The sequence below is a fragment of the Prinia subflava genome, chromosome Z (assembly GCF_021018805.1).
Source record: "Prinia subflava isolate CZ2003 ecotype Zambia chromosome Z, Cam_Psub_1.2, whole genome shotgun sequence".
Lineage (NCBI taxonomy): Eukaryota > Metazoa > Chordata > Aves > Passeriformes > Cisticolidae > Prinia > Prinia subflava.
This window is the reverse complement of record NC_086283.1, coordinates 3281735-3303108: the sequence shown is the minus strand read 5'-3', so window position 1 is coordinate 3303108 and position 21374 is coordinate 3281735. Positions and strand designations below refer to the sequence as shown.

At 37.8% G+C, this 21374-nt stretch overlaps 1 protein-coding gene across 2 annotated transcripts in view; it reads left to right on the top strand.

Moving 5' to 3' along the window:
• Positions 1-21374, top strand: part of MND1 (meiotic nuclear divisions 1) — a 40894-nt gene that overhangs the window by 7509 nt on the left and 12011 nt on the right. For both annotated transcript variants that reach the window (XM_063422919.1, XM_063422918.1), the window contains exons 5-6: positions 11921-11995; positions 13779-13893. In XM_063422919.1, coding sequence (XP_063278989.1) covers positions 11921-11995; positions 13779-13893 — 190 coding nt within the window. The remainder of the gene's footprint in view (positions 1-11920; positions 11996-13778; positions 13894-21374) is intronic.

The following is a 21374-nucleotide window of genomic DNA, read 5'->3' as shown; positions in this document are numbered from 1 at the left end:
GGAAATGTTTCAGCATTTCAGGGAAAAGCATTTTCATTAGCTGAAAATAGCTTCTCTGTTGACGCAGTGAAAGGTGGCATTCTCAATGAAAAGCTCTCTGAATGTTTTTACAAGATGATAACAGGTTCTGTCCGTGAGTTTAAGTTAGCTCTTTTGGTGTTTCTACTCTTCTTAATGTGCACAAATACAGATTTTCTTAAGGTCTTCTAAACCTGGTCACTGACTATCATAAAACTGCTTGTCAGAACATATAAAGCAGAGGAAAAGAGTCAGCTATTGTACCATTTCTGTTGCATGTTGCTTATCTTTGATCATTCCCATATAGAGCTTGTGGCATGCTGAGAGATGTGTTTTTTCTGTGTCTTGTCCAGTTTGATTGTTAACTACATGAGTCGGTCTCTTTGTTCAGCAGTTAAAAGCCAGAATCAGGCTGCCTTACTTAAAGCATGTTTAAAAATCCAGCAGTTCAGTTCATGATGCAATTAAGGCTTTTTACCCAGAGGCATTATCTTTGTTTCCTGAGGGTATGGGTAAATAGTAAAGGGAAAGGGGTGATCCCAAATGCTGAACTGTCATTTGAAAATAATGTGGAGGAACAGAACAGGCTTCTTCATGATGCAAATTCCCCTATTAATTCAGGGTGCTGAGGCTTACGTTTGACGAGTTGGGCCTGCTATAGGACCTTTTGCCTGCATACATTGGTACTTCAGAATGTTACAGCCAGGTTGCTCATAGCATTCTGCATTTTATAGAACTTGTGATTGTGGGAGGCTGTTTTAGGAGCTGTTCTTGAAATTATTTTTTTGTTTCAGATTCTTTAGTGATTGTTAAGCCACACCCCATCTTAGAGATCCAGAAGCAAAGAAATCTGACTCGGTATTCATAATGAAGATGAAGCCAGTTTTGTCTGGATGTTTAAAGCTGCACTTCTCAGGGGTTCTGTATATGCTACACTTTTTCCAGGAAGGATTTATTATATCATCAGCGTGCAGAGATATCACTATTAAAAACAATGCTAAAGTTTCCTGTGACAGCTTCCCTGCCTGACCCCATCTTTTGGCTGCTTTTGTGGAGGCAGGTGTTTGGAGAGAGGCACTAATCCCTGACTTAGATACATATGGCAGACCTCGTGCTGATCTAATTAGGATCTCGGTGGTGCCCTCTAACCCCAAAGTTACTGCGTGGGCCTCTTCCTGTTTTTCTGAAAAGCAAGGATAGCAAATGTCTTTAGTTTGTGTAGCATCTGCCGGAACTATTTCCTCCAATAGCTCACAAAGTGAGAATTGCTAAGTAGGTCCCTTTGGATTTTGTATTGATTTGTTTTGCAGTGGCGTGGTTGTTCCTAAAGGTTTATGCCTTTTTGTCAGTGCTTATTCTTCACTTCTTGGTTATGATTATGCATCTGTGAAGAGGACCACTGAAAAAGTGAGATATGTTGTAAGCTGCATTTTGGTGAGGTGGGTTTATACACACACTTGGTTTGTTTGCATGTGGAAGTTGCATTTGGTTAGATTTGATACAGGTGTGAGATGGTGAAGCAAGAGTGAGGGTGCGGACTCTTGTCTTCACAAGATTGAGGGTTTACTGAGGGTGTAGTCTTCCTTCCCTAAGAAAAGGTGAAATTATGTGATCTTCTTTATCAATATTTTTCTGGCTGTTGGATTCAGAAGCCTGAAATTACCTATGATCAGTTCTAGTTTGACAAAACAAGATGTTTATTCTTGTCATAACAGTTGTGAATGAGGAAAAGAGAAATCTTTCTGATGGAGCCTTAGTATAAACAGATCCAGCTTAGATTCTCTTTCATTTTTTCATGTGTCTTGGGCAAAACGCTTGAATCTGTGCTGACAGAGACCTGAAATACTAAGCACTTCAAAGATGTCGTGGTTGTTAGTGTTACAGTTGACAGTACTATGAGCACTGTAGTCCAGTAGCTTGGGAAAACAACCAGTTAGTTTCTTTTCCTCAGTGCGATGCTGTTCATTTCACTGTTCAGTTTAAAACCATTCATTTCGCTGTGTTTTATTTGTCTTATTTCTCATGGTGGTGTTTCCTTGTGGCTTAATCTTCTGTGTTCTGAGGCTTTTGCAAGGGAAGGTTTAACAGCCGAAAGTATTAGAGCTGCTGTTCCAGCTGAGAGCAAAATGGTGTCACCTTGCACTGGAATGAAGATTGAACAGCATCTTTTTAGAGCAGGATACAGGATGGACATCTTGTGCTATTCCTTGTGCTTACTTCAACATAGTCATGACCAAGAGACTTGAGAGTTTCTGGCAATTTTTTTCTCCCACATCTCCCACAGAGCATTGCACTGGGCTGATGTTAGTTAAGATACAGAGGATTAGCTGATGTTTCATTTCTTAAATCCCTGCCCTAGGGTTGGTAGAAGGAGGGATTTTCACTTCCCATAACTCTTATATTGAACCAAGCAGAGAATTTGAACTGAGTATATACTGGCTCACATTTGCTAGCTAGTTTGAAAAAAAAAAAAAAAAAAAAAAAAAAAAAAAAAAAAAAAAAAAAAAGAAACAAACAAACAACCTGCCCCCCGTGTCTGTCCCCCCGCCACCCCCGTGAGCCCCCGAGCCAGGAATGAACTTGTTGAAATCAAATGACTTCATAGTTATTAAATTGTTTGTACTAATGAGCATTGAAATATGAAAAGTGAAAGAATTTATTCTGGTAAAAAAGCAGTGAAGGGAATTCTGCATTAGTAAAAGCTTATCTTAGGAATGCACATTGTTTGAAAATAGTTAATGGAAAATAATATTCGTATTGTGAGTAATCTGGCTTGAGTCTTCCTGAAGATATTTGACAACATAAGTAAAAGGAGAGAACCTTCTTTGTTCAGAATGCATACAAAAAAGAAAATTGAGTTTTAACCATCAGAAAGTTCTTTCAAGATGCAGCATGGTTTATTTCTATCCTTTTGGGTATATTTTCCTTCTTAAATACTGTGACTAGAAAGTTGCTGAATAAATCTGCTTGAGACCATTGACTGAAGCTCAGGAAACTTCTGCTGTCCCCATTGTTCCAGTGTGAGCCAATGAAGCCTCCCCTTCATCCAGTTGACTCACTCAATTGCTGGGGTATTTCCACATGGTTTAGAGGTTGATTCTGGACTGCAGTTAAGTACAAGTGCTCAGCAATGGCTAGCTAAAAGTAACCAATCCTGACCTGAGGTGCAAATCCCTGGAGATGACAGATGTGCAGTGTGGGGTACCAGGCCTGATGGTGCTTGGAATTAGGTGATGTTGCTGAAGATACTGGACAAGTTTTGTGCCCCAGATGGAGCTTTGCATCAGCAGGGAGAGCCTGTGGGACCTAGTTCTGTGGAGCAAGCTTTTGATGTTGCTTTATAGAAATGTCCTCAGCAGATGATACAGCATTGGCTCTTAGCAGAGCTCCTCACACACCTCAGGTCTTTATTGCAGTTTTCATCCTCTGATGGTTCTGAGTGCAGGGTCTCAGTGTTTTGGGGTTTTTTTTGCCTCTCACCAACGATGAGCTATTCATAGAAGTACATGTGCAACACCTTTACAACCCATGGCTTAATGCTTTTGATAGAACAGTTCATTTTTGGAGTGTAATAATTTCACATTGTGATTAATTGAAAATTGTGTTTTTAAAAATTCTTTGTCTACTTACAGAAAAAAAGGACTTGCAGGCATAAAATGTCTTAAGGTTCATCATGATCTTAATCTTTGCAGTAATGGATTTAGAAAGCTTAGCACTATCTTATTCATATATTTTTGTATTAATTTTAGGGAATAGATAGCATGGTTAAAGAATTGTTCTCTAAACCAGAGAAGTATGTCAGAACATTTGCAACTAATGCGTGTGACTTGTGGTAGAAATTACTTATTTAGACATTCTTCTCATTCATTAATTTAGACGTATGTACGCTTACAATTGAATTTTATTAGGTTGCAGAAAATGTTATAAATTGTTCCTTTCCAGGAAAAGTAAAATTCTGATTGTTGAAAATGTCTTTCTTTTAATGCCCATTATAAAGCTTTGAGCAATGTGGTCTAGGAGGACGTGTCCCTTCCCATGGCAGAGGGACTTGGGACTGGATGGTCTTTCAGATCCCTTCCAACCCTTACCATTTTGTTATTCTGGAACATGTAGGCAGGATCCTGGTGTGTTGACTAAGCTGTTAGAGCAGGCTTCCCATATGCATGCTGGGCCTCCTTTTTTCTCCTCTTATTTGAGGACATGTCATTTAGCTTTCTACTTACTTACTTAGTTAGTTGTTCTTCCTTGGATTGCCCTGACCATTTTGATAGTCTGCAGCCCCAGTAAGCTGGACGATTCCATTCTGTGCTGGTTCACTCTTTTTTTTTCACTTCTGTAGTAATTCCTCTCCCAACAGAGACAATTAGTGATCCCTCCCATCTTCAACATTCTGGCTTTCATTGACTGTACATTTTATTTGAACTGAAGGACTTTCATAAAAGAAAGAGCCTACTGCAGAGCTGGTATGGTATGGCTAATTCACTTCACACCGTTCAGGGGGAGCTGTAGCAACAAGGGCAGGAGGCTGAGAATTTGCATCATTTAAACATTGTGAATGTATTGATTATGTCTATGCCCATTTGTTTGTTGAGCCTGAAGGCTTATTCCCTCTGTAAGTCTCCTGGAAAATGCTAATAAAATTTTATTAGAATAGTCCACGATTCTTGTTACCTCTGCAACTTGCACTTGAAAAATGGTGATATCATAAAATGACTCTGCATTTACTAAGTCCTAAAATGTCCACCAGAGAAGTGTCTTCTAATACTTTAACTTATTAGAGCCTTCTGGAATTATGTTTTATGGCATGCTACAAAGCCCTGGAAAGTGTGCTCAGTTACTGCTGTCATAGCAGATTTCTAAAAATACAGTGCTCTGGAGACTTCTATTGGAATTAAGCAACTTCATAATTTGGTGTTCATTAGTTGAATTTTATGCTTTTCCTTTTACTTGCTGTTAACTTGTAACTTACTTGATGGCAACTGTGAAGTGTAGGTTTTCCTTTCCTTCCTTCTTGATGAGCAGAGGGTTTTAGCATAATTTAAGAGCAAGTTTCTAAAAAAGATGTCTCTGTAATAACTCTAAAGATTTTAATGTAGGTTTGAAGGAGGATTCCTACTATACTAAAAAGAATATATCGATATTCATTCTGATATAATGCAGGCAAACCACTAAGTTTTTCAAACAGGGTTGTCTGTGACACTGAATTTTTTAGGTAATATCATCACACAGTTTACCTTTTTGAAGAGGTTTGCATTCTGGCTGCTGGCTGCATTCCTGGCATTGCAGTGAAATTGTTAATCTGAAATAAAAGGAAATGGGAAATAGAAACAGGGCTCTCACTGCAGAAGCCCAGTCAGGCCTGGCAGAGACACAGCCCTGCACATCTCCTGTGCCCCATGGTTAGCACGGCAGGTGGAAATTACAGTTCAGCAGATCAGTAGAAAGCCAGCATCCCAAGAAGCTTTAAAGGCTTAAATGTTCTGTGCTGTCTGGAAGTTTGCCTCTACTGTAAGGCCAGGAGCTTTCAGCCCAGTAGTAGGCAGTCAATACTTCTTTCAAAGCTGGATTTGATGGACACAGTGAGTTGTAGTCCTTTTTAATTTGAACTATGACTTTCACCTTAAAATCTTGTAATTCAATTAATATAGCATATTTTATTTTAGAAAATTAGCATGCATGCAGAAATGAACTACCTGTAAGCAATTATAGAAGTCTCATTTCACAGAATTTTCCTCTTCTGAAAGGAATAAAATTAAAAACAACAACAAAAACCCCAAACAAACAAACAAAACCCCCTAAGTAATCAAAACAAAACCCCCCCAAAAACCCAGAGTGTAAACTCAAAGTGTGTTATTTTGATGCAGGGAGGCTTTAGAGGAAAAGGTCTCTCTCGTCACAGCAAAACAGCTCATTATTTTTGAACACATGGTAGTTCCCATGAAAGAGTCTTCTTTGTATCGGGAATTGGAGATGACTTGGTGATCTGTCTAAGCATTACTTAAAAATGACAAAATTGGCATAAAGAGTGAGTATGCAAAACTGCTGTCAAAACTCTGAAATTTGATAGATGTATTTTACTGAGGTTTTTTATTCTGCTGATATAATCTCACTTTAGAATTGGGGTATTTCTAAAAGTCTGTGGTATAAAGTTTGATTTGGTTTTTAAAGTCTTTAAGCAGAATATGAGCTTGGGGAATATTGGATGACTATTGTGTTTTAACTGGAGCCTGTCTCTACGTAGTCCCTGAAGGCATTGTCAGGTCCAGCTGCTTAGGATAGCAATCTTTAAGAGCTCTTTAGGGAAAACTTAAAACTTCTCTTCGTTATCTCCCTTTCTTTCCTAGCAAAAATACTTTTCTGTGTTCTTCCTGCCTTGAACAGACCCATTAACTACCACCTTGGACTTTGTAGGTTTTTCAAATACCCCTAATATGCAGTAAGCATATTAGGGTATTTAATCATATCCTTCATGTCCAAGTATGAAAATTTTCTGTAATTCTGTCAGTCATGTGAATGTCTTTTGAAGTTCTTTCAGCTTTCCTTATTAGATTGCTTGCATTTGTGAAAAAGTGTTGAATGAGGTGTTTCAGCTTTGTTTTTTGGTTTGGAGTTTTCTTAAGTTGATTGGGGCATACTTGATATTTGTGTCTGAGTAGACAGCCATCTGTCCCTCAGGTCGTGCCAATTACGCCAACTCTGAAAGCAGCCACAGAAATCCAGTTTTTTCATTGAGCCTGCACAACTGTTTCTTTCACCTTTTGTCTTTTAAGGAGGTTGGCCTTGGCGGTTATTTTTTGTTGCATAACCACTACTTATCCAATGGTGTTGAAAATGAATGAAGCAAAAACAAAAGCTCTTGGCAAGACTTCTTCTTTAAACAAACTTAAGTATTGTGGCAAATCTAAAAAGACAGAAAATAATTGAGTTAAAACACTTTTAATGTAGAGAGATTTGCTGTGTAGTAATATTTTTTAAATAATTGCAGGTAGCAACATCAGGTTTGTACATGGATGTGTGAAGGCTCCTGTGGAGGGGGCATTTCTCATTTGTTTCTTTTCAATAGCCCGCTTTTATTGTATTTGCAAAAACAAAAAGGCTCATCTTGTATTCAACATGGCCTGAGAACAGAGCCATGCCTAATTTACTGTATGATGTTTCATCTGTATGCTTGCTTAGTGTAGTACTTTAGAAAGCAGTTCTGTACTTCAGTGTGCTGCCCTTTGGGATTTTTCTCCCTCTTTAGGTATTAGTCAACAGTAATTGTTAAGAGATGTCTTTTAGTAATGTTCTTTGCCTTTTAACACAAAGATCTGTTTTCAATATTTTCAGATTGTTTTTTGGCTGTTGATCTTTGCATTTTTCCTCTCTATATATTATAGTCTGTTTATAGCTTCATTTTTTGTTATATTTCTTTAAAATCCAGAGGAATGCTTTGAAGTACTTTCTCTCCATGCTTTCTGTCAATTCCACTTAAGTTTTTCAGTAGTGAGTTAGTTTTTACATAGAAAAGAAATACACCTATCTACTGCTTAAAGTTACCCTAAACCTCTTGACCTGCTTTTGTTTAAATGAAAAGCAAACTAGCCTTGCCTTTAGCCTGAAACAAAACTCAATGAGCTTCAAACCCAAAGCAAACAACTTTGTAAGTTAGAAATAATTTGAAAATTGACGTGTTTAATTCTTCTGTAGTGCCACAGTGAGTGGCGCTCACAAGAGCAGTAGTTTTTGATACTTTTTTGGTTGAGTGTTTGGCCAGAAGAAAACCAAACAGATGATATTTCTCTTTCAGACCATAATGATAGCGGGCTAACAGCTGTGAGCACTCTTGGTGGTTAGCATGTGAGACCTTGCCTTGATTCTTGCCCGGTGAACATACTTATGGGCTCAGTTTGCAAGGGTTATACTAGGTTTGTAGATATTTTAATGTGCTGGTGAGACAAGCTACATGTTTGGTTGGATACTGGTGGTTAGAGTGGTTAAAAACAGGGAATCAGAAGGCATAGGACCAACAAAAAACGTTTGCTGGAGAAAAAAAAGTCATTTTTTATCCTAGAATAAAAGTCTATCAGGCAGGTTTTGAGAAGGAATAGAATTGAAACCTGGTGCTGTTGATCATGGGGGGTTAAACATTCCTCTTCCAAATGTACATCAGTGTCTTGCTGAAGTGGAGCCTGGTATTAATGCTTTCATATAGATTATAAATTATGTGTGTATGTCTAATCTGTGTTCTTTGATACAAACCAGACCCTAAGTTCCATGATGGAACTGGTGGTTATCATCAGCACATAGCACTTTGCACACCCAATCTGCTGCACACATCTATGGCTCAACATTGTGACTACTTTGCAGAGCAGAAAAATCATCCCTTTGGGCGACTTTGGATTGAATTAATGTCTAAGGCTAGTGGCCATTTAATGGATCACACTGGTCTGTAAAGCTAAAGAAATTGTTCCCCAACTCTCCTATTTTATAGATGCTAGTTACTTTCTTCATTAAACTGTCTTCTTGCAGGCTCCCACTGTGCTTTGAAAACATGAAAATGTTCTTGTGGAGAACATTTTAAACTTTTTAATTTTGAATTATTTAATCTCCTCTCCCTTCTTCTTTCCCCTAGATGATGTTTTTGCTGCTTTCTTGCGTTTTGCTTTATCATGTGCTCATTCAGAGCAGCCAGATAGGAAATAAGAAACTTTGTAGTGGAGTAGAATCTCTCTGTACTTCTTTCCCGCACCTGGTCAGTTGGCTTGTGGCAGAAGGTTGTTCTTGTGTCAGCCCAGAGGTCTCTCACTAAACATAGAGGGGACAAAGTATCTTTATCTCTGGACCGGCCTCTCTGCTGTTCTCAGGAGTCAGATTTCTCTGAGAGTGGTTATTGTTGCCAGTTCCCCTGAAAAATGTCCCCGAGGTTGCTCCAAGGACTGAAATACTCCATCTGCTACTGTGCTTCTTTGCAATCAGGCTTTTCTATAGCTGGTGAGTGGGAAAGTAAGTCACTGTATTTGTCTAGATGTGGTCCTCTGCTGTCATACATACACAATGTTTGCAAATTCTGCTTTTTTTTTCTTTTAATGCCCTATAACCTGTCTTTTGCCATTTGCACTTACCTTTCAAAACTATTGTATCATGTGTATCCATTCTTCCTCTGACTACTTTGTCCTTGCTGTCTTTCCTTCTTTCATTATAGTTATTTTCAGCTGTGTTCCTACCTCTCTATCCAAGTCTTTCTGCTACTCCCATATTCTTTGTATAAACCCTGGCCATCTGTTCCTCACCCTTTGAATCCTTGTCCTGTGTTAGGCTTTTTCTTTTTTCAATATCATGCCTCCTTCTGCTATTCCTTTTCTTATCCTCATCTTTTATTTGTTGTCATAGAGGATAACCAACATGACTTCGAAATAATACACAAAGAACTGAGGTGTCATTTTATTTTGTAATTTTTTAAATGTGAAATAATAACTAAAGAATAATTTAAAAATCCAAAAATACCCAAGCCGTTAAAATCTGTGAGATAAGAAAGCAGTATCTTAAATAAGATTGTGTAAAAATCATCTTTTTGCTTTTAGTCAAAGGAAGGTATTCTAACCTCATGGCATGGCAACCTTGCATGTTGTGTAGGGCTGAATCTAAGAAATACCTTTATCTCCCACGGTTTGTCATTAGTGTCTCTTACATTATTAAATGATATGGAATATAGAGGATAAAGAAAATTATAAGACACCTTATTGGGTGCTTCCAAGCTGGAAACCAGCTTTTATGATTTGCACTGCCTTGAGAGCTCCTTCTGTACATCCATTTTAGAGAAAGCAGAAACAATCCTTAAGAACTAATGAGTATGAAAAAAAACTGCAGAGAAGGTGACACCTTTATGACCTCTCTTGCAGAGAGCATTGGCTTCTTTGCACTTTCAGTGTAAGGGTCTAGATAAGCTGCTTGGCTTCTCTACCTCCTCTGTGGGTTTTGTTCCAGAAAAATCCTGTGTTCGGAGATGCCAAATGACATGCTCTGGGGTTTGTCTTCCTTGGACTTTGTGAACTGCAAACTGCACACAACACTTAAGTACTTACCCTCTTCTGAACTGTATACCTCTGTTTAGCATGGCATCATGTGGGAACTAACACACCTACACTTTTAAGAATTTTGGGGAAAGCTTGGAAGGAGTAGTTTTTGACTATCCACCAAAATTAAGATGTTGGTGACCTTCAAGCCACATAGTGAAACCTACACTACCTCTGTGGCTCACCCGCACTGAGAGCAGCAAATAAGCAGCTGGACATATTTTTCCTCAAATTATGTCTTACCATTAGTACAGTTCCTATATAAATTGAGGAAAACAAAAACATTCTTTTAGAAAAGAGACTTTCTTGTCTGCATGCATGCTCACACATGCATGAACACTGAGTAATTATTTTTAAAGTGGAGCTGTGGAAGGAACCACTAAACCCAGTGTGCTGCAGTTGGGCTGTATCCTAATCTTTATGGACCACCAGTATGGAGTTTGTTTTTACTGTTATGTTATGATCTCCAAGACTTGGCAGTAAGCTCTGCCTGATATTGTTTCCATTTAATATTCTGAAAATATGGACCAAATGTTAGCTTAAATTGAAATTGAGAAGTGATTATAACTCTTCAGGGGAGTTCAGTATATGTTGCATGAATGCATTAATATTAGCGACACAGTATAAACCATGTAGTTAAATTATCAAGGCTGGGGATTGCAAGAAATATTTGGAAATGCTTTTGCACTCGGTGGGATCCTCAGTGAGAAAGGGAATGTAGAAGTGGAGGATTCATGTGGGGAATTTTGGGGTAGGGCAGAGTAAAACTTGAGCTCTGACAGCTGTTCTTTTCACAATTTGTGGGATATACTGCTACACTGATTGGTGCTCAGAACATTTTAAAACTAAAACAAAGGGTACTTAAAAAGCATGGTATTGAGTTTTTTCTCTTTTTTTCCCCTTTTGTGTTGGTTTCAGTGTAGTAACTGGTTTTCAAACTGTATTTTCTTAGAATGTTTTTTTTTCATTCTCATTCATCTCATTTAATATTTCAAGGTGCTTTGTCTGACGCTGAGTATGGTGTCCCTGAGGGTCAAGTCATACTCCTGCTCAGCTTGAGAATTTCCAAAGTATCTCTGGAAAACTGCCAGCTGAACTGGAAAGGCCTGGTTTAAGATGGGTGGCAGATTAATGGAGAGAGCAAATGGCAAATTATTTCTCCTGATGTAACAGAAAAATGGAAGGATTATTCACACCAGCCCTGAGAGATTTGTCTGTCTCAGGCTTGAAGGAAGGGATCGCTGTGAGGTCTAGTAGTGCAAGGGCCACAGTAAAAGGGGCCACAGCTTTACACGCCTTTGAACAGAGGCTTCTGTTCATCAGCATGTAAAAGGGCTTGGGGCCATGCCAGTGCCATACCAGTCTTTGGGAACACCGGTATCCACAGCTGAGCAGGTGCACCTGTGACAGCTTTTGTCACTGCTTCCATTGAACAGGGACAGCTGCAAAAGGACCAAAGGAAATCATCAGATCCAAAGCCTCCATGTTACAGGGTCCTTTGCCTAGAGATGCCAGATTATAGTATGAAATAGGATTTTAGTCCCATGCTGAACATGCAGTATAGAACAAAATTATGTGCTGGGGGAATGAAAATTTCTTAGACTTGAAGTTGCTTCCTGTAATTCTTATCTGTGGTTCAGAGCCCCAGATTTGTATTTGGGCACTTTTGTATTTATTTTGTCTTTATTATATAAGTTATAAATGTATTTTAATTTCTTTTAAAGTTATGTATTTAAAAAAGATATATCCTCTTGTTTATTTAAATACATTAATATGTATGCACATTTTATAGCTTTGTTTAATATGTTACTGAAAAAGTTTGATTTTGTTCTTTGTTTCTTTATCAGTTTGCTGAAAGCAGTCAGAAGAAAGAGGCTTTACAAAAAAGCATTGAGAAATCAAAAATTGGACGTGAAGATACTGTAAGTTGCTTTGGGGGGAGATAATCCTACAAGGAAATAGCACTACAAGTATGTGCTTCTTGTAAATACTAATGTGGTACTTCCAGGTATTTTCAGATTTAAAAATATCTTAAAAGTTGAACTACCCAGAGGTGTGTATGAAAGTTGTCAATAGTTGCTGAACTGCCATATCTGGTAGTTACAAACTTAGATGTTGGTTTGGTTATTTGTAATATAGATTCCTAAATTACTGTTCTGAACAGCCATGGAAAGCCCAGTGCTCTTTGTATGCTGAAGCTTTTAACACTGAAAAAAAAAACCTAGGCTTCATATTTGTCATAACCAACATACTAGTTAGAAATACTTCATATGGTATTCTAAGTTGCTGACTTGCATTGAGATGTCTAAAGTGATTTAAACCTCCAGTAAAACAGGGATAGCCAGAAGTTTTCAGGAGAAACTGAATTTTGTAGGAATGTGCCAAATCTTCAAATCCAGACTGTTATACAGAAACACTCTAGGTTTTCCCTCTGTATGTTTCATTTATGTAGTAAGGAATAGAGTGAACCTTACCATCAAACTCTGTTAAAGTTGCAGTTCCACAAATTCAATTAAAACCTTCTTTTTGGCAGTATCTTTAATTTGGATTCTTGATTTATTCATTTGCAACAGGCTGTAATCAGGAATCACAGACAGGTTTTTCACATAGTTGAGCTTGTCATACTTCCAAACCAACTGTTTCAGCCTTGGGTTTCTCCAGCATGTGGCCTGCCCTACAGAAAGCTATTGGTCTGGAAATCCTGTTCTGGCTGATTTTTTCCAGCATTTTGTTTCCTGATTATACATCAGGAAGAAGCCCTAAAAAATCTAGATTGCAATGTAGGTCTCCAAGCATCTCACCTCCATACCTCAGCACCTGGAAACTTTGCTTTCTGTTCTGCATTTGCAGAACATGCTGAATCCAAACTGTTGGCAAAAGCACTGGGAATATGGAAGTTTGGGGAGGAAAAAAACCCAACAACCTTAAACAAACCCCCAAATCCACAAACACCTTAGACTGCAGGGTTACCACAGAGATTGACACTGGTAAAATCTTGCCGGCTTACAAACTCATGCAATCTGGCTCTTCCAGGCTACCCTAGCTTGAATTATTTGAATATCAGCCAGTTCCAGTGTTTGTCTGTAACTACTGAATTAGAAGTATGTGCTGAGCTGGCTGTGGGAGAGCTCACGTTGAGTGTCTGCAGATTCTTATTGATTGATAGAATCTTTCAGGTCAATATTGTGTACAATCCCATCAAAGAATACCATGGCATAAATATCAGAATTTATTTTTGAGACTATTGCTCTTAAATGGTGTGGAAAAAGCAAGGAGACAAATGAATTCAGAGAGGGTTCATACACAGCACCTCAATATGTGGAAGGGTGGATGGTAGGTTTTTCTGTAATGCCATCCTTAATTACAAGACTAGCACTCCTAAATGCTGCTTAACCTTTAAGCCCAATAATTAAGAGATTTCTTTGGGGTTTGTAAAACTGTGGTTCAAAGGTTGTAGAAAATTGTTCTTTTGTTGAGCCATTTTGGCCTTAATTTTTTTTTTCCTTCCAGTTAGTATTCAGTATAATTTAGTGTCACAGAGAATTCTGTGTAATAAAGTAAAATGCTCTAGTGGTTCATAGTCAGAAAGCAGTAGTGAAAGCAGCTTTTAAATTTATATGTTTTTATGTAAAAGTCATGCCCTTGTCTTTTGTGTGATTTAATGTTTGGGGTTTTTTTGTATCCCAATATCCTTTGAATCCTCAGGCGGAACGTGCAGCTCTGCTGAAGGAACTTGCTGCCCTTCGGCAGAAAAAAGAGCAGCTAAAGACTGAAATAGACAAATACAGGGAATGCGATCCAGACGTGGTTGAAGAGATGCGTAAGTTGTGTATTGTTTAAAGTGATCCTTTGCCTGAAAAAGCTTAAAATTTGGTACTCAGTGGCCAGTCAAAGAGCAGCTGCTTTTGTTTTTAAAGCTGAGCAATGCAAAATAGGTACAGTGACCATTTCTTTTCATGTTCTGTTCTATTATATATGAGGAGGTTTATTGATATTTACTCTGCCACCATCTGAGTGTGGAGAAACAATCCTATAATTAAAATACTCTTTAAATTAACGCTTTAAATTAACATCAGGATCATCCTTTCCAGAACTGTATTAATTCTGTAACTTGTGCTGTACTCTAGAATGCATTTCATCAGAGACACTTAATTGTCATTTACACAGAAGTAGGTTATCACACTCTTGACTGACTGTACTGTCTCTGACATCCTGGGTTTTGGTTGGAGTTTCTAACTCTAAGGGAATATAAGGAATAATGAGTGACTTTAATACAGAATTTGGCACTGAAATGCACTTAATATTCTGATCCTTAGCATGAAAAATGAAAAGCATGCATGAAATTTTATTGAATTTTCTCTACTGCAGCTTTCATGTTTTATTTATTAGGCTCCTACATTGCTACCCAAACACCACTGCATATTCAGGTTTCTGTAATGCCAAAATGCTGTTACAGAGTGACAAGAAACAGGCCTAGAACTTTTTCTGAATAGAGATGTGGCTAAATCTTTCTCTTTCCTTATTTTACTGATAAAGCCACAGCTTTAGAGCTGTTCTGAGAGAAAGCCAGGAACATAAACAGAGTTGGCAGCACTCACCAAATTTGGACAGATATTATTTATTTTGAGGGGCTGCGACATTTTTCATCAGCTGTGTTATCTTTCCCCAAGGATGTAATGGTATGCCAGGGAATAAGCAAACTTGAGACCTGAGGTTAGTTACTGTGCTGTAAATCCCTCGCTGCCTGCTCTCCTGAGGAGAAGACACATTCCAGCTGATTCCAGCTGTAAAAATCAGTGAGGTTAGGCAGATACCAACAGCAGAGGGATGTGTAGTGTCAGGTTATTTTAACTGCTGAGGTACCCTTACAGTCAGTGTTGCACAGAATGGTTTGAAAGCCTCTCTTTTGAAACAGTCATGGTGAGCATGTTCCTAAATACAGCACGAGGGAGCAAATCACAGCTGCAATGCTAGGGCAAGCTGCTTTAGCTGGCAAGAGACTAGTACCCTGGAAAGAAAGAGAGAAAGGGAAGGAAATGTAATACTTAATTGCGTCAGTCATGCCCTTGTCTTTTGTCTGTATGTTGTGGGTTTGGGATTTTTTATCCAAGTGTGTGGAAGCTCCATGTGAATTTCTGTGATGGAAGGATGAGCATTTGAGGGACTTGTGAGGTTAGCACTCTTGAGCTACCTGTAGGCTTCCTAGGGGAATATGCAGTAGTGTTTCAAAATTAATTTGTCCTTGAACTTAATTTTAAAAGTTTCTGCTTCATTATATGTTTTGTCAGGCTTTGCTGCACTGGCAGTGTGCATTGTTGCTTTCAGTGTATGAGTGAATAAATGGTGATGTCAGTTTTGGGGAGTTAATGTCCTTGTCAAAGCTGGATGGAAGTTGACAGGCTTTGTGGAAGAGCTGGAAAAAAAAATTAAGGGGCATTTCTTCTGGTTCCAGAGTGCAGAAAAATGCAAAGGCAAAAGTAAGAAGGCAGTAAAGAATTTCAGACAATGGAATGCATTCTACTAGACATAAAAGCTACTGCTGCTGTTTCACAGAAAAATACCCTTATAATAAAAGTTACTCATTCACGGATTTTCAAACTGCACGTGGGTGATACGATTTTCTACTTCTGTACAATTTAGATAACATGATCCTTAGGATTATTTTCAGTTAAATCACCTGAGCAGATTCCTAACTACCTTATTTTTGAGTCCCAGGTGGCTGTTATGTTATGTAATTGCATGCTTTTTAACAGGTGAATCATTCAGTAAAATACATTTTATAATGGACAGTTGTCACTTTCTACCTTTGGGTTTTCCTTTTTCCTCCTTAATGACTTCAGCCTAGAAGAAAATCTTCCTGATGCTCAGTATAAAATTTCATCCTGTTAATTTCTATATCACAGAGAGCTGCCTTGATTCTTCTTGCAGTATTTTAGGGCTAAATCAAATTGTTATCTGTTTTCAGTGGCCTTCGAATTTGGTGAATGCTTTGCTGTGTCCTTTTAGTTGCCCTCTCCCTCAGCAGAGTTTTGCAGAAACAAAATTGCACAGCAGCAAGCCTCAATAAAACGTGCATGTGCACACACACACACATATACCATTTTCAGGGTCAAAACAAAAGTTTGAATGATTCATAGCAAATATCTGAAGACTCAGCTAAAAACTGAACATCTGTCTTTGCTTCCTGAATCTCATGGTGGGAAAGTCAAGCCTGACCATGTAACTAAATATATTATAATGCATATTCACAAGGGGGCAAATGGGAAAACTAATAACTCTGATTTTTGCTGACTTCACTGTTTGTCCTTTTAGTGTCACTAACAAATGTTTTGCTCTATGTTTTGGCTTAGTTTCCTTGGCTTTTGTATTAGAAGTACATTGCAGTATAAATTTTAATGCCTTCTCAAATTTACAGCATTTGAACAGAGAATTTGTGTGTAACAAGTAACAAGACTAAATAGCAGAATCAACAAGATTTAGGGACTGACCACTAGAGGAAGCTACGTAATAGTCTGGTCTTGATATATTCAGATAATTCAGTTTTACAGGAATGGTATTGTAAAAAATGTATCTAGAACAGCAAAATATGTGGGTTTTTTTCTAATTACCTCTGCAGTTCAGAAGAGCTTGTCTTTGCCACTTGGTAATGTTGTTTAAGACACCTTCTGTGAGTTAGGACTGATTAATAAATTATTTCTCAAAGGCAGTAAAACTGACAAGAGTCATTCGAAGTAAAAAAAAAGCCACAAATAGTGGGATTTTACACTTTTCTATTCAACTTGTGATCCTGCTTCAGAGAGTGCAGGACAGGATCATTGTTTCTCACCTTTGAGGTTTGTCTATTTAGGCTGGAATATATTCTCATGGGAGAGCAGCCATTGTAGAGAGATTTCGCTCTTATATCACATAGCATGTATGTATGCAGAGTTGGAGATGTGATGCTGCTAGATTCTCTAAAGGTTATGGTAGACAACAAGCCATGGAGAATGCAAGCTTACAACAGTTCATAACTTATGCAGATTTTTATAAAGTCAACAGAAAAAGCTCCACCTAATATCAAGATTAACCTGCTGCATGTGTTCAATTCTTTCTGCCCACCAGAGAGAGGGAGCTAATAAAAATTTTCTCATAAATAAATTTATAGAAAAGTTTGTCTGGCAATGTAAATGTATAAATTTATGGAGGTAGGGACTTTACTTTGAGTTGCTGGTCAGCTTGTAATTGGAAACAGCACTTTCAGTGCTCACTGTAAAATAAACATTTCCAGAATTTCAAACTTCTTGTTCTTTCACTGCAGTAAGAGGAATGTTGGTTTATGCTTTATTAAAACGTTGGGCCTTTGCTTTTTTCACAATAGCCATGCATTGTTACTGTGTGTCTTTGGATAGGGTAGCTCATAAATAGTTACATACTGACTGCAATGACTCCTGTGTGGTATGATTGCTAATATTTTATGGGGTATGGGATTTGCCTGTCAGCATTCCTTTTTTATTTAACATGTTTTTAGAATGTCTGGTTACTGATAACTTTTATGTCTTAAGCTTTTACCTTTAAAACAGTTATCTGAACATGTCTAGGCAAACTATAAAAAATTTGCAAACTACCAGATACAATATATGTAGCAATTTTGGTGTCAACCTTTTAACTTCAGCTCTGTTTGTTTATATCCTGTAACAAGAGAGGCAAGTGATTCAAATGGATGAAATTTCAAACTACAAATACCTACATAGTTATTCTTTTGACTCTCTGAATGTGTCATCTTAGACGCATCACTGCAAGTTCAGTTCAGGATTAGATTATTTTCTAAAACTAATACTTAGATTATTCTGTGAAAATAAATTTTGGTAAAACATCCAGACTTCACTGAATACCATGAAAATGTCATGTTATGTGTACTTGAAAATGTCTTTTTTTCCTTTTAAAAGGTCCTTCAAAAATTTGTAAAAAATGAAAATTTCAGCTTGACAAACTGTTGTGAAGAATTCTCAGGGTGTACAGACATACACAGAGAAAATAGTTCTGTATTCAGTTTTTTCATTCATTTTAAAATCTGAAGGGTGAATGCTGAAAAGTTAATGTTGATTTAGCTACTGGGTTTTTTGGAGTGCATGGTTTGGGGATTGGTTTTTTGGGGGTGTTTTTTTTTTGTTGATACACCTAACTATTCTCTTATGTTCAAATCAATTTGAAAATATGTTATATATGCAGATATACTTCATGTTACAAAAACTTTAGTACCAAGTGTTATATTTTTAAGGGGATTCTTAATGATACTGGGAATAGTTCCTGTTCCCAGAAGAGAAACGATAGTGAAGAAATGAAACGATGACTGGACTGTCCTGGCTAATGGAGAGACTTTAAAATTAGTTGCATCAGTTTTACTCAAAATGCATCAGAATGTCAGTAATTTACAAATGGCTTTAATGAATTGTTGTTCAAAGATGGGTTGTTGTTCAGAAATCATATCTGGTGGTTTAATCTAAAAAGCCTTATCAGCAATATCAGCTGATGAACTATTAAGTATCTATTTTTAAAAAATTAATGTTTCCACTTGGAAAAGTGAAAGTCTACAAATAATTTTAAGCCTGGTCGAAGTGCCACCAAGATCAATAGCATCCAGATGAAGTCTATAGAGAAAATGGTTTTTTAATCACTTTTAGTTGGCAGTATGTTGAGTTTGCAATTAGGAGGATGTTTCCTAGCTACTGACCATGAAATATGCACCTGGCACCTGAGAGATAAGCTATGCTTTTTACAGTTTATGCAGCAATGCCATTCACAAAGGTCTGCAGTTGGAAATTAGTCATTCTTCTGGTGTTAGACTTGTGACTTCACTCACACTTATTGTTATAAATGCCAATACGATATTCCAATTAAAATAATAATTTGGTTTATTAACAAAGATCGAATTACAGAATTTCGGTAAACCCACCAACAGTGGAGATACTACAGTCTTTTTCCGGGAAAATGCCAAGGGTGAACCGTGAGACACAGAACCTGGCTGTCTGCTGCCTCCCCTTCAGTTCACAAATTTGCCCGGTTCGGGACTTAGTTTTTTAAACACTTTATTCTGCCCTCGGCAATATTTCCCTTTGTTTCCCGGCTAGCTATTCAAATCCAAGGGTGTCTCCGACCAGGCTGGAAAGAGTTCTCAGTTCATATGTTAATGTCCAGTTTCTATAGATCCTTACGGCTGATGAATGGTCGAGATATGGATGATGATGCTTGATGATCTGTGAGGGTGTCTTGATGGGTCTCCCCCCGTGCTCGAGGAGGCTGCCGGTTTCCCGTAAACCTTTTGTCTCTTTCTGAATGTGAGTTTCTGGGGTGGTGCCTGCCTTTTCAACATTTTGGTTTAGCAAAATGTTACAAGGTGTCCTGAAACTTACATTTTCATACAACACACACATATATACAGTTTTATAGTTTTCAATAATATTTCATTAACTGTAAGAACATGAATTAATCATTTCACATTTTTCACACTTATGTTAGTGGGTTAGACTAAGCTTTCTTTGGAGTGAATCAGATGCTTGCTTGAAAGTACATAGAAAAATAATAGTTATAAAAGCAAGAACTCCTTTTTTCAGTTAGTTTTATCTTCCAGAGTATTGTGTATTTAATATATTCCTTTCCAGAGGATCTGGATGAGGAGTAGATAGGAAATAGACAATGGATGTTCACATAGTAACTTGCAGGCTATCTGCTACTAATCGAAACAAAACTACACAGCTCACACACCCAGGCCTTTTTTTCCCTTCTTCATTATAGAGTACCAGAATATATATAGATGTGCACCAGTAATGAAAGGCGTTTAGTCTACTGGTTGTCAACTAATTGCATCAAACTAAGAATTTTGTTTTGTTTGCCCTGCTCACTGTACTGTCCTTGGAATGGCTTGTCATTAATTTGGAAGGTTGACAACTTAAATTACCTGTTCAAAATCTACTTAAAAGATAAATCAAACCTAAGATAACAAAACATAACTTAGTTTCTAGAAAGAATGAGGAACGGTAAATGTACTTGTATGTAAACATAGTTTCATACAGTAATGGTAAAATTTTAGCTGTTAAGTAAAGTTGAGAAAAGGAAAAGGGTACTTAATGAATGGAATTACAAATGTGTACTTGCATTACTGATCCAAGCTGTTTTGGTAATCATAGGAAACTGGATGGAATTACCTTTTTAAACAGAGTATCTGCTCCTTTATCTTCAGCCCTTCTTTTTTTTTTTAATCTTGAAAATCAGAGGAGGCCTGTTTGCATTTCAGCTATTGAAAAGGCTGGTTCTTTGATGAAGGAAACACTTGCTAAGCAGGATCTAACTGTGACTACCAGAGGCTGTAATGCAGTGGTTTAAGGACCTTCCCTGACAAAAGCAAGTTGAAGAGTTCTCACCTTGGCCTTTCATTCCAGTGCTGAAGCTCACCAGTGATAAAAGCAAGTTGTCAGCTCAAGTAAGGAGCTGATGGTGTAGATGCTCATGTCTTGTGATGGACTTTCCTGAGGTCTTTGAAATCTCTCCTTCCATCCAGAAATCTGATGAAGTCTTTCACTTCTTCACAAGACTTTCATACGTGGTCATTTGTCACGTACCTCACAGAATCGTCTGTCCTGCAGTAGTGTCCCTGAAGAGCAACCAGGGATCTTCTGACCAACTAGGAACAGGTGACAAGTTTTCATAAGGGCATTTTCATGAACTCTGCAATGAACTGAACTGTTTGAAAAACCCTGAATGAAGGAGCAACAGGAGTACATAAATGGGTGAGCAGCTTTTGGCACTTGGAAAGAAAGGAAAATATAATAATGAATGAAGAGCCACCAGGACAAACTGGGCAACTTAAGAATTATCTGTACATACATACCTAAGGCACAAAGCTTAAAGTGAAATGTGGAGCTTTTGACTGAAGCTGGTAAGCTTAAGTCCAGAAGGGTCATTTGGCTTTCAGCAAAAAGACCTTATTCTCTGCATTTCAGAGAATTTCTCTGTCTCTGTGTTTGGCCTTCAGATAAGGGGTTACTCTGCAATGAAAAGTTGTCCTAAATATTTAGACTTATGCATACTTACGTTTTTATACCTCAAACACACTCTAGCCAGACTATTCTCAGGGAGGTTCAGCTTAAGCCAACATGCTTTAAAATGAAGTTGCATTTTAGCTAGTTAAGCAAAAAGCTGTGTTTTGTCAGTGGGGCTTTTCTTGGGCAGTCAGAAAGGAGGCAGTTGGAGTACCAAATCTTTATATAATATATGTAACAAACACCCTGCTTAAATGAATTTGCCACTCTGGCATGTTACTTTTTC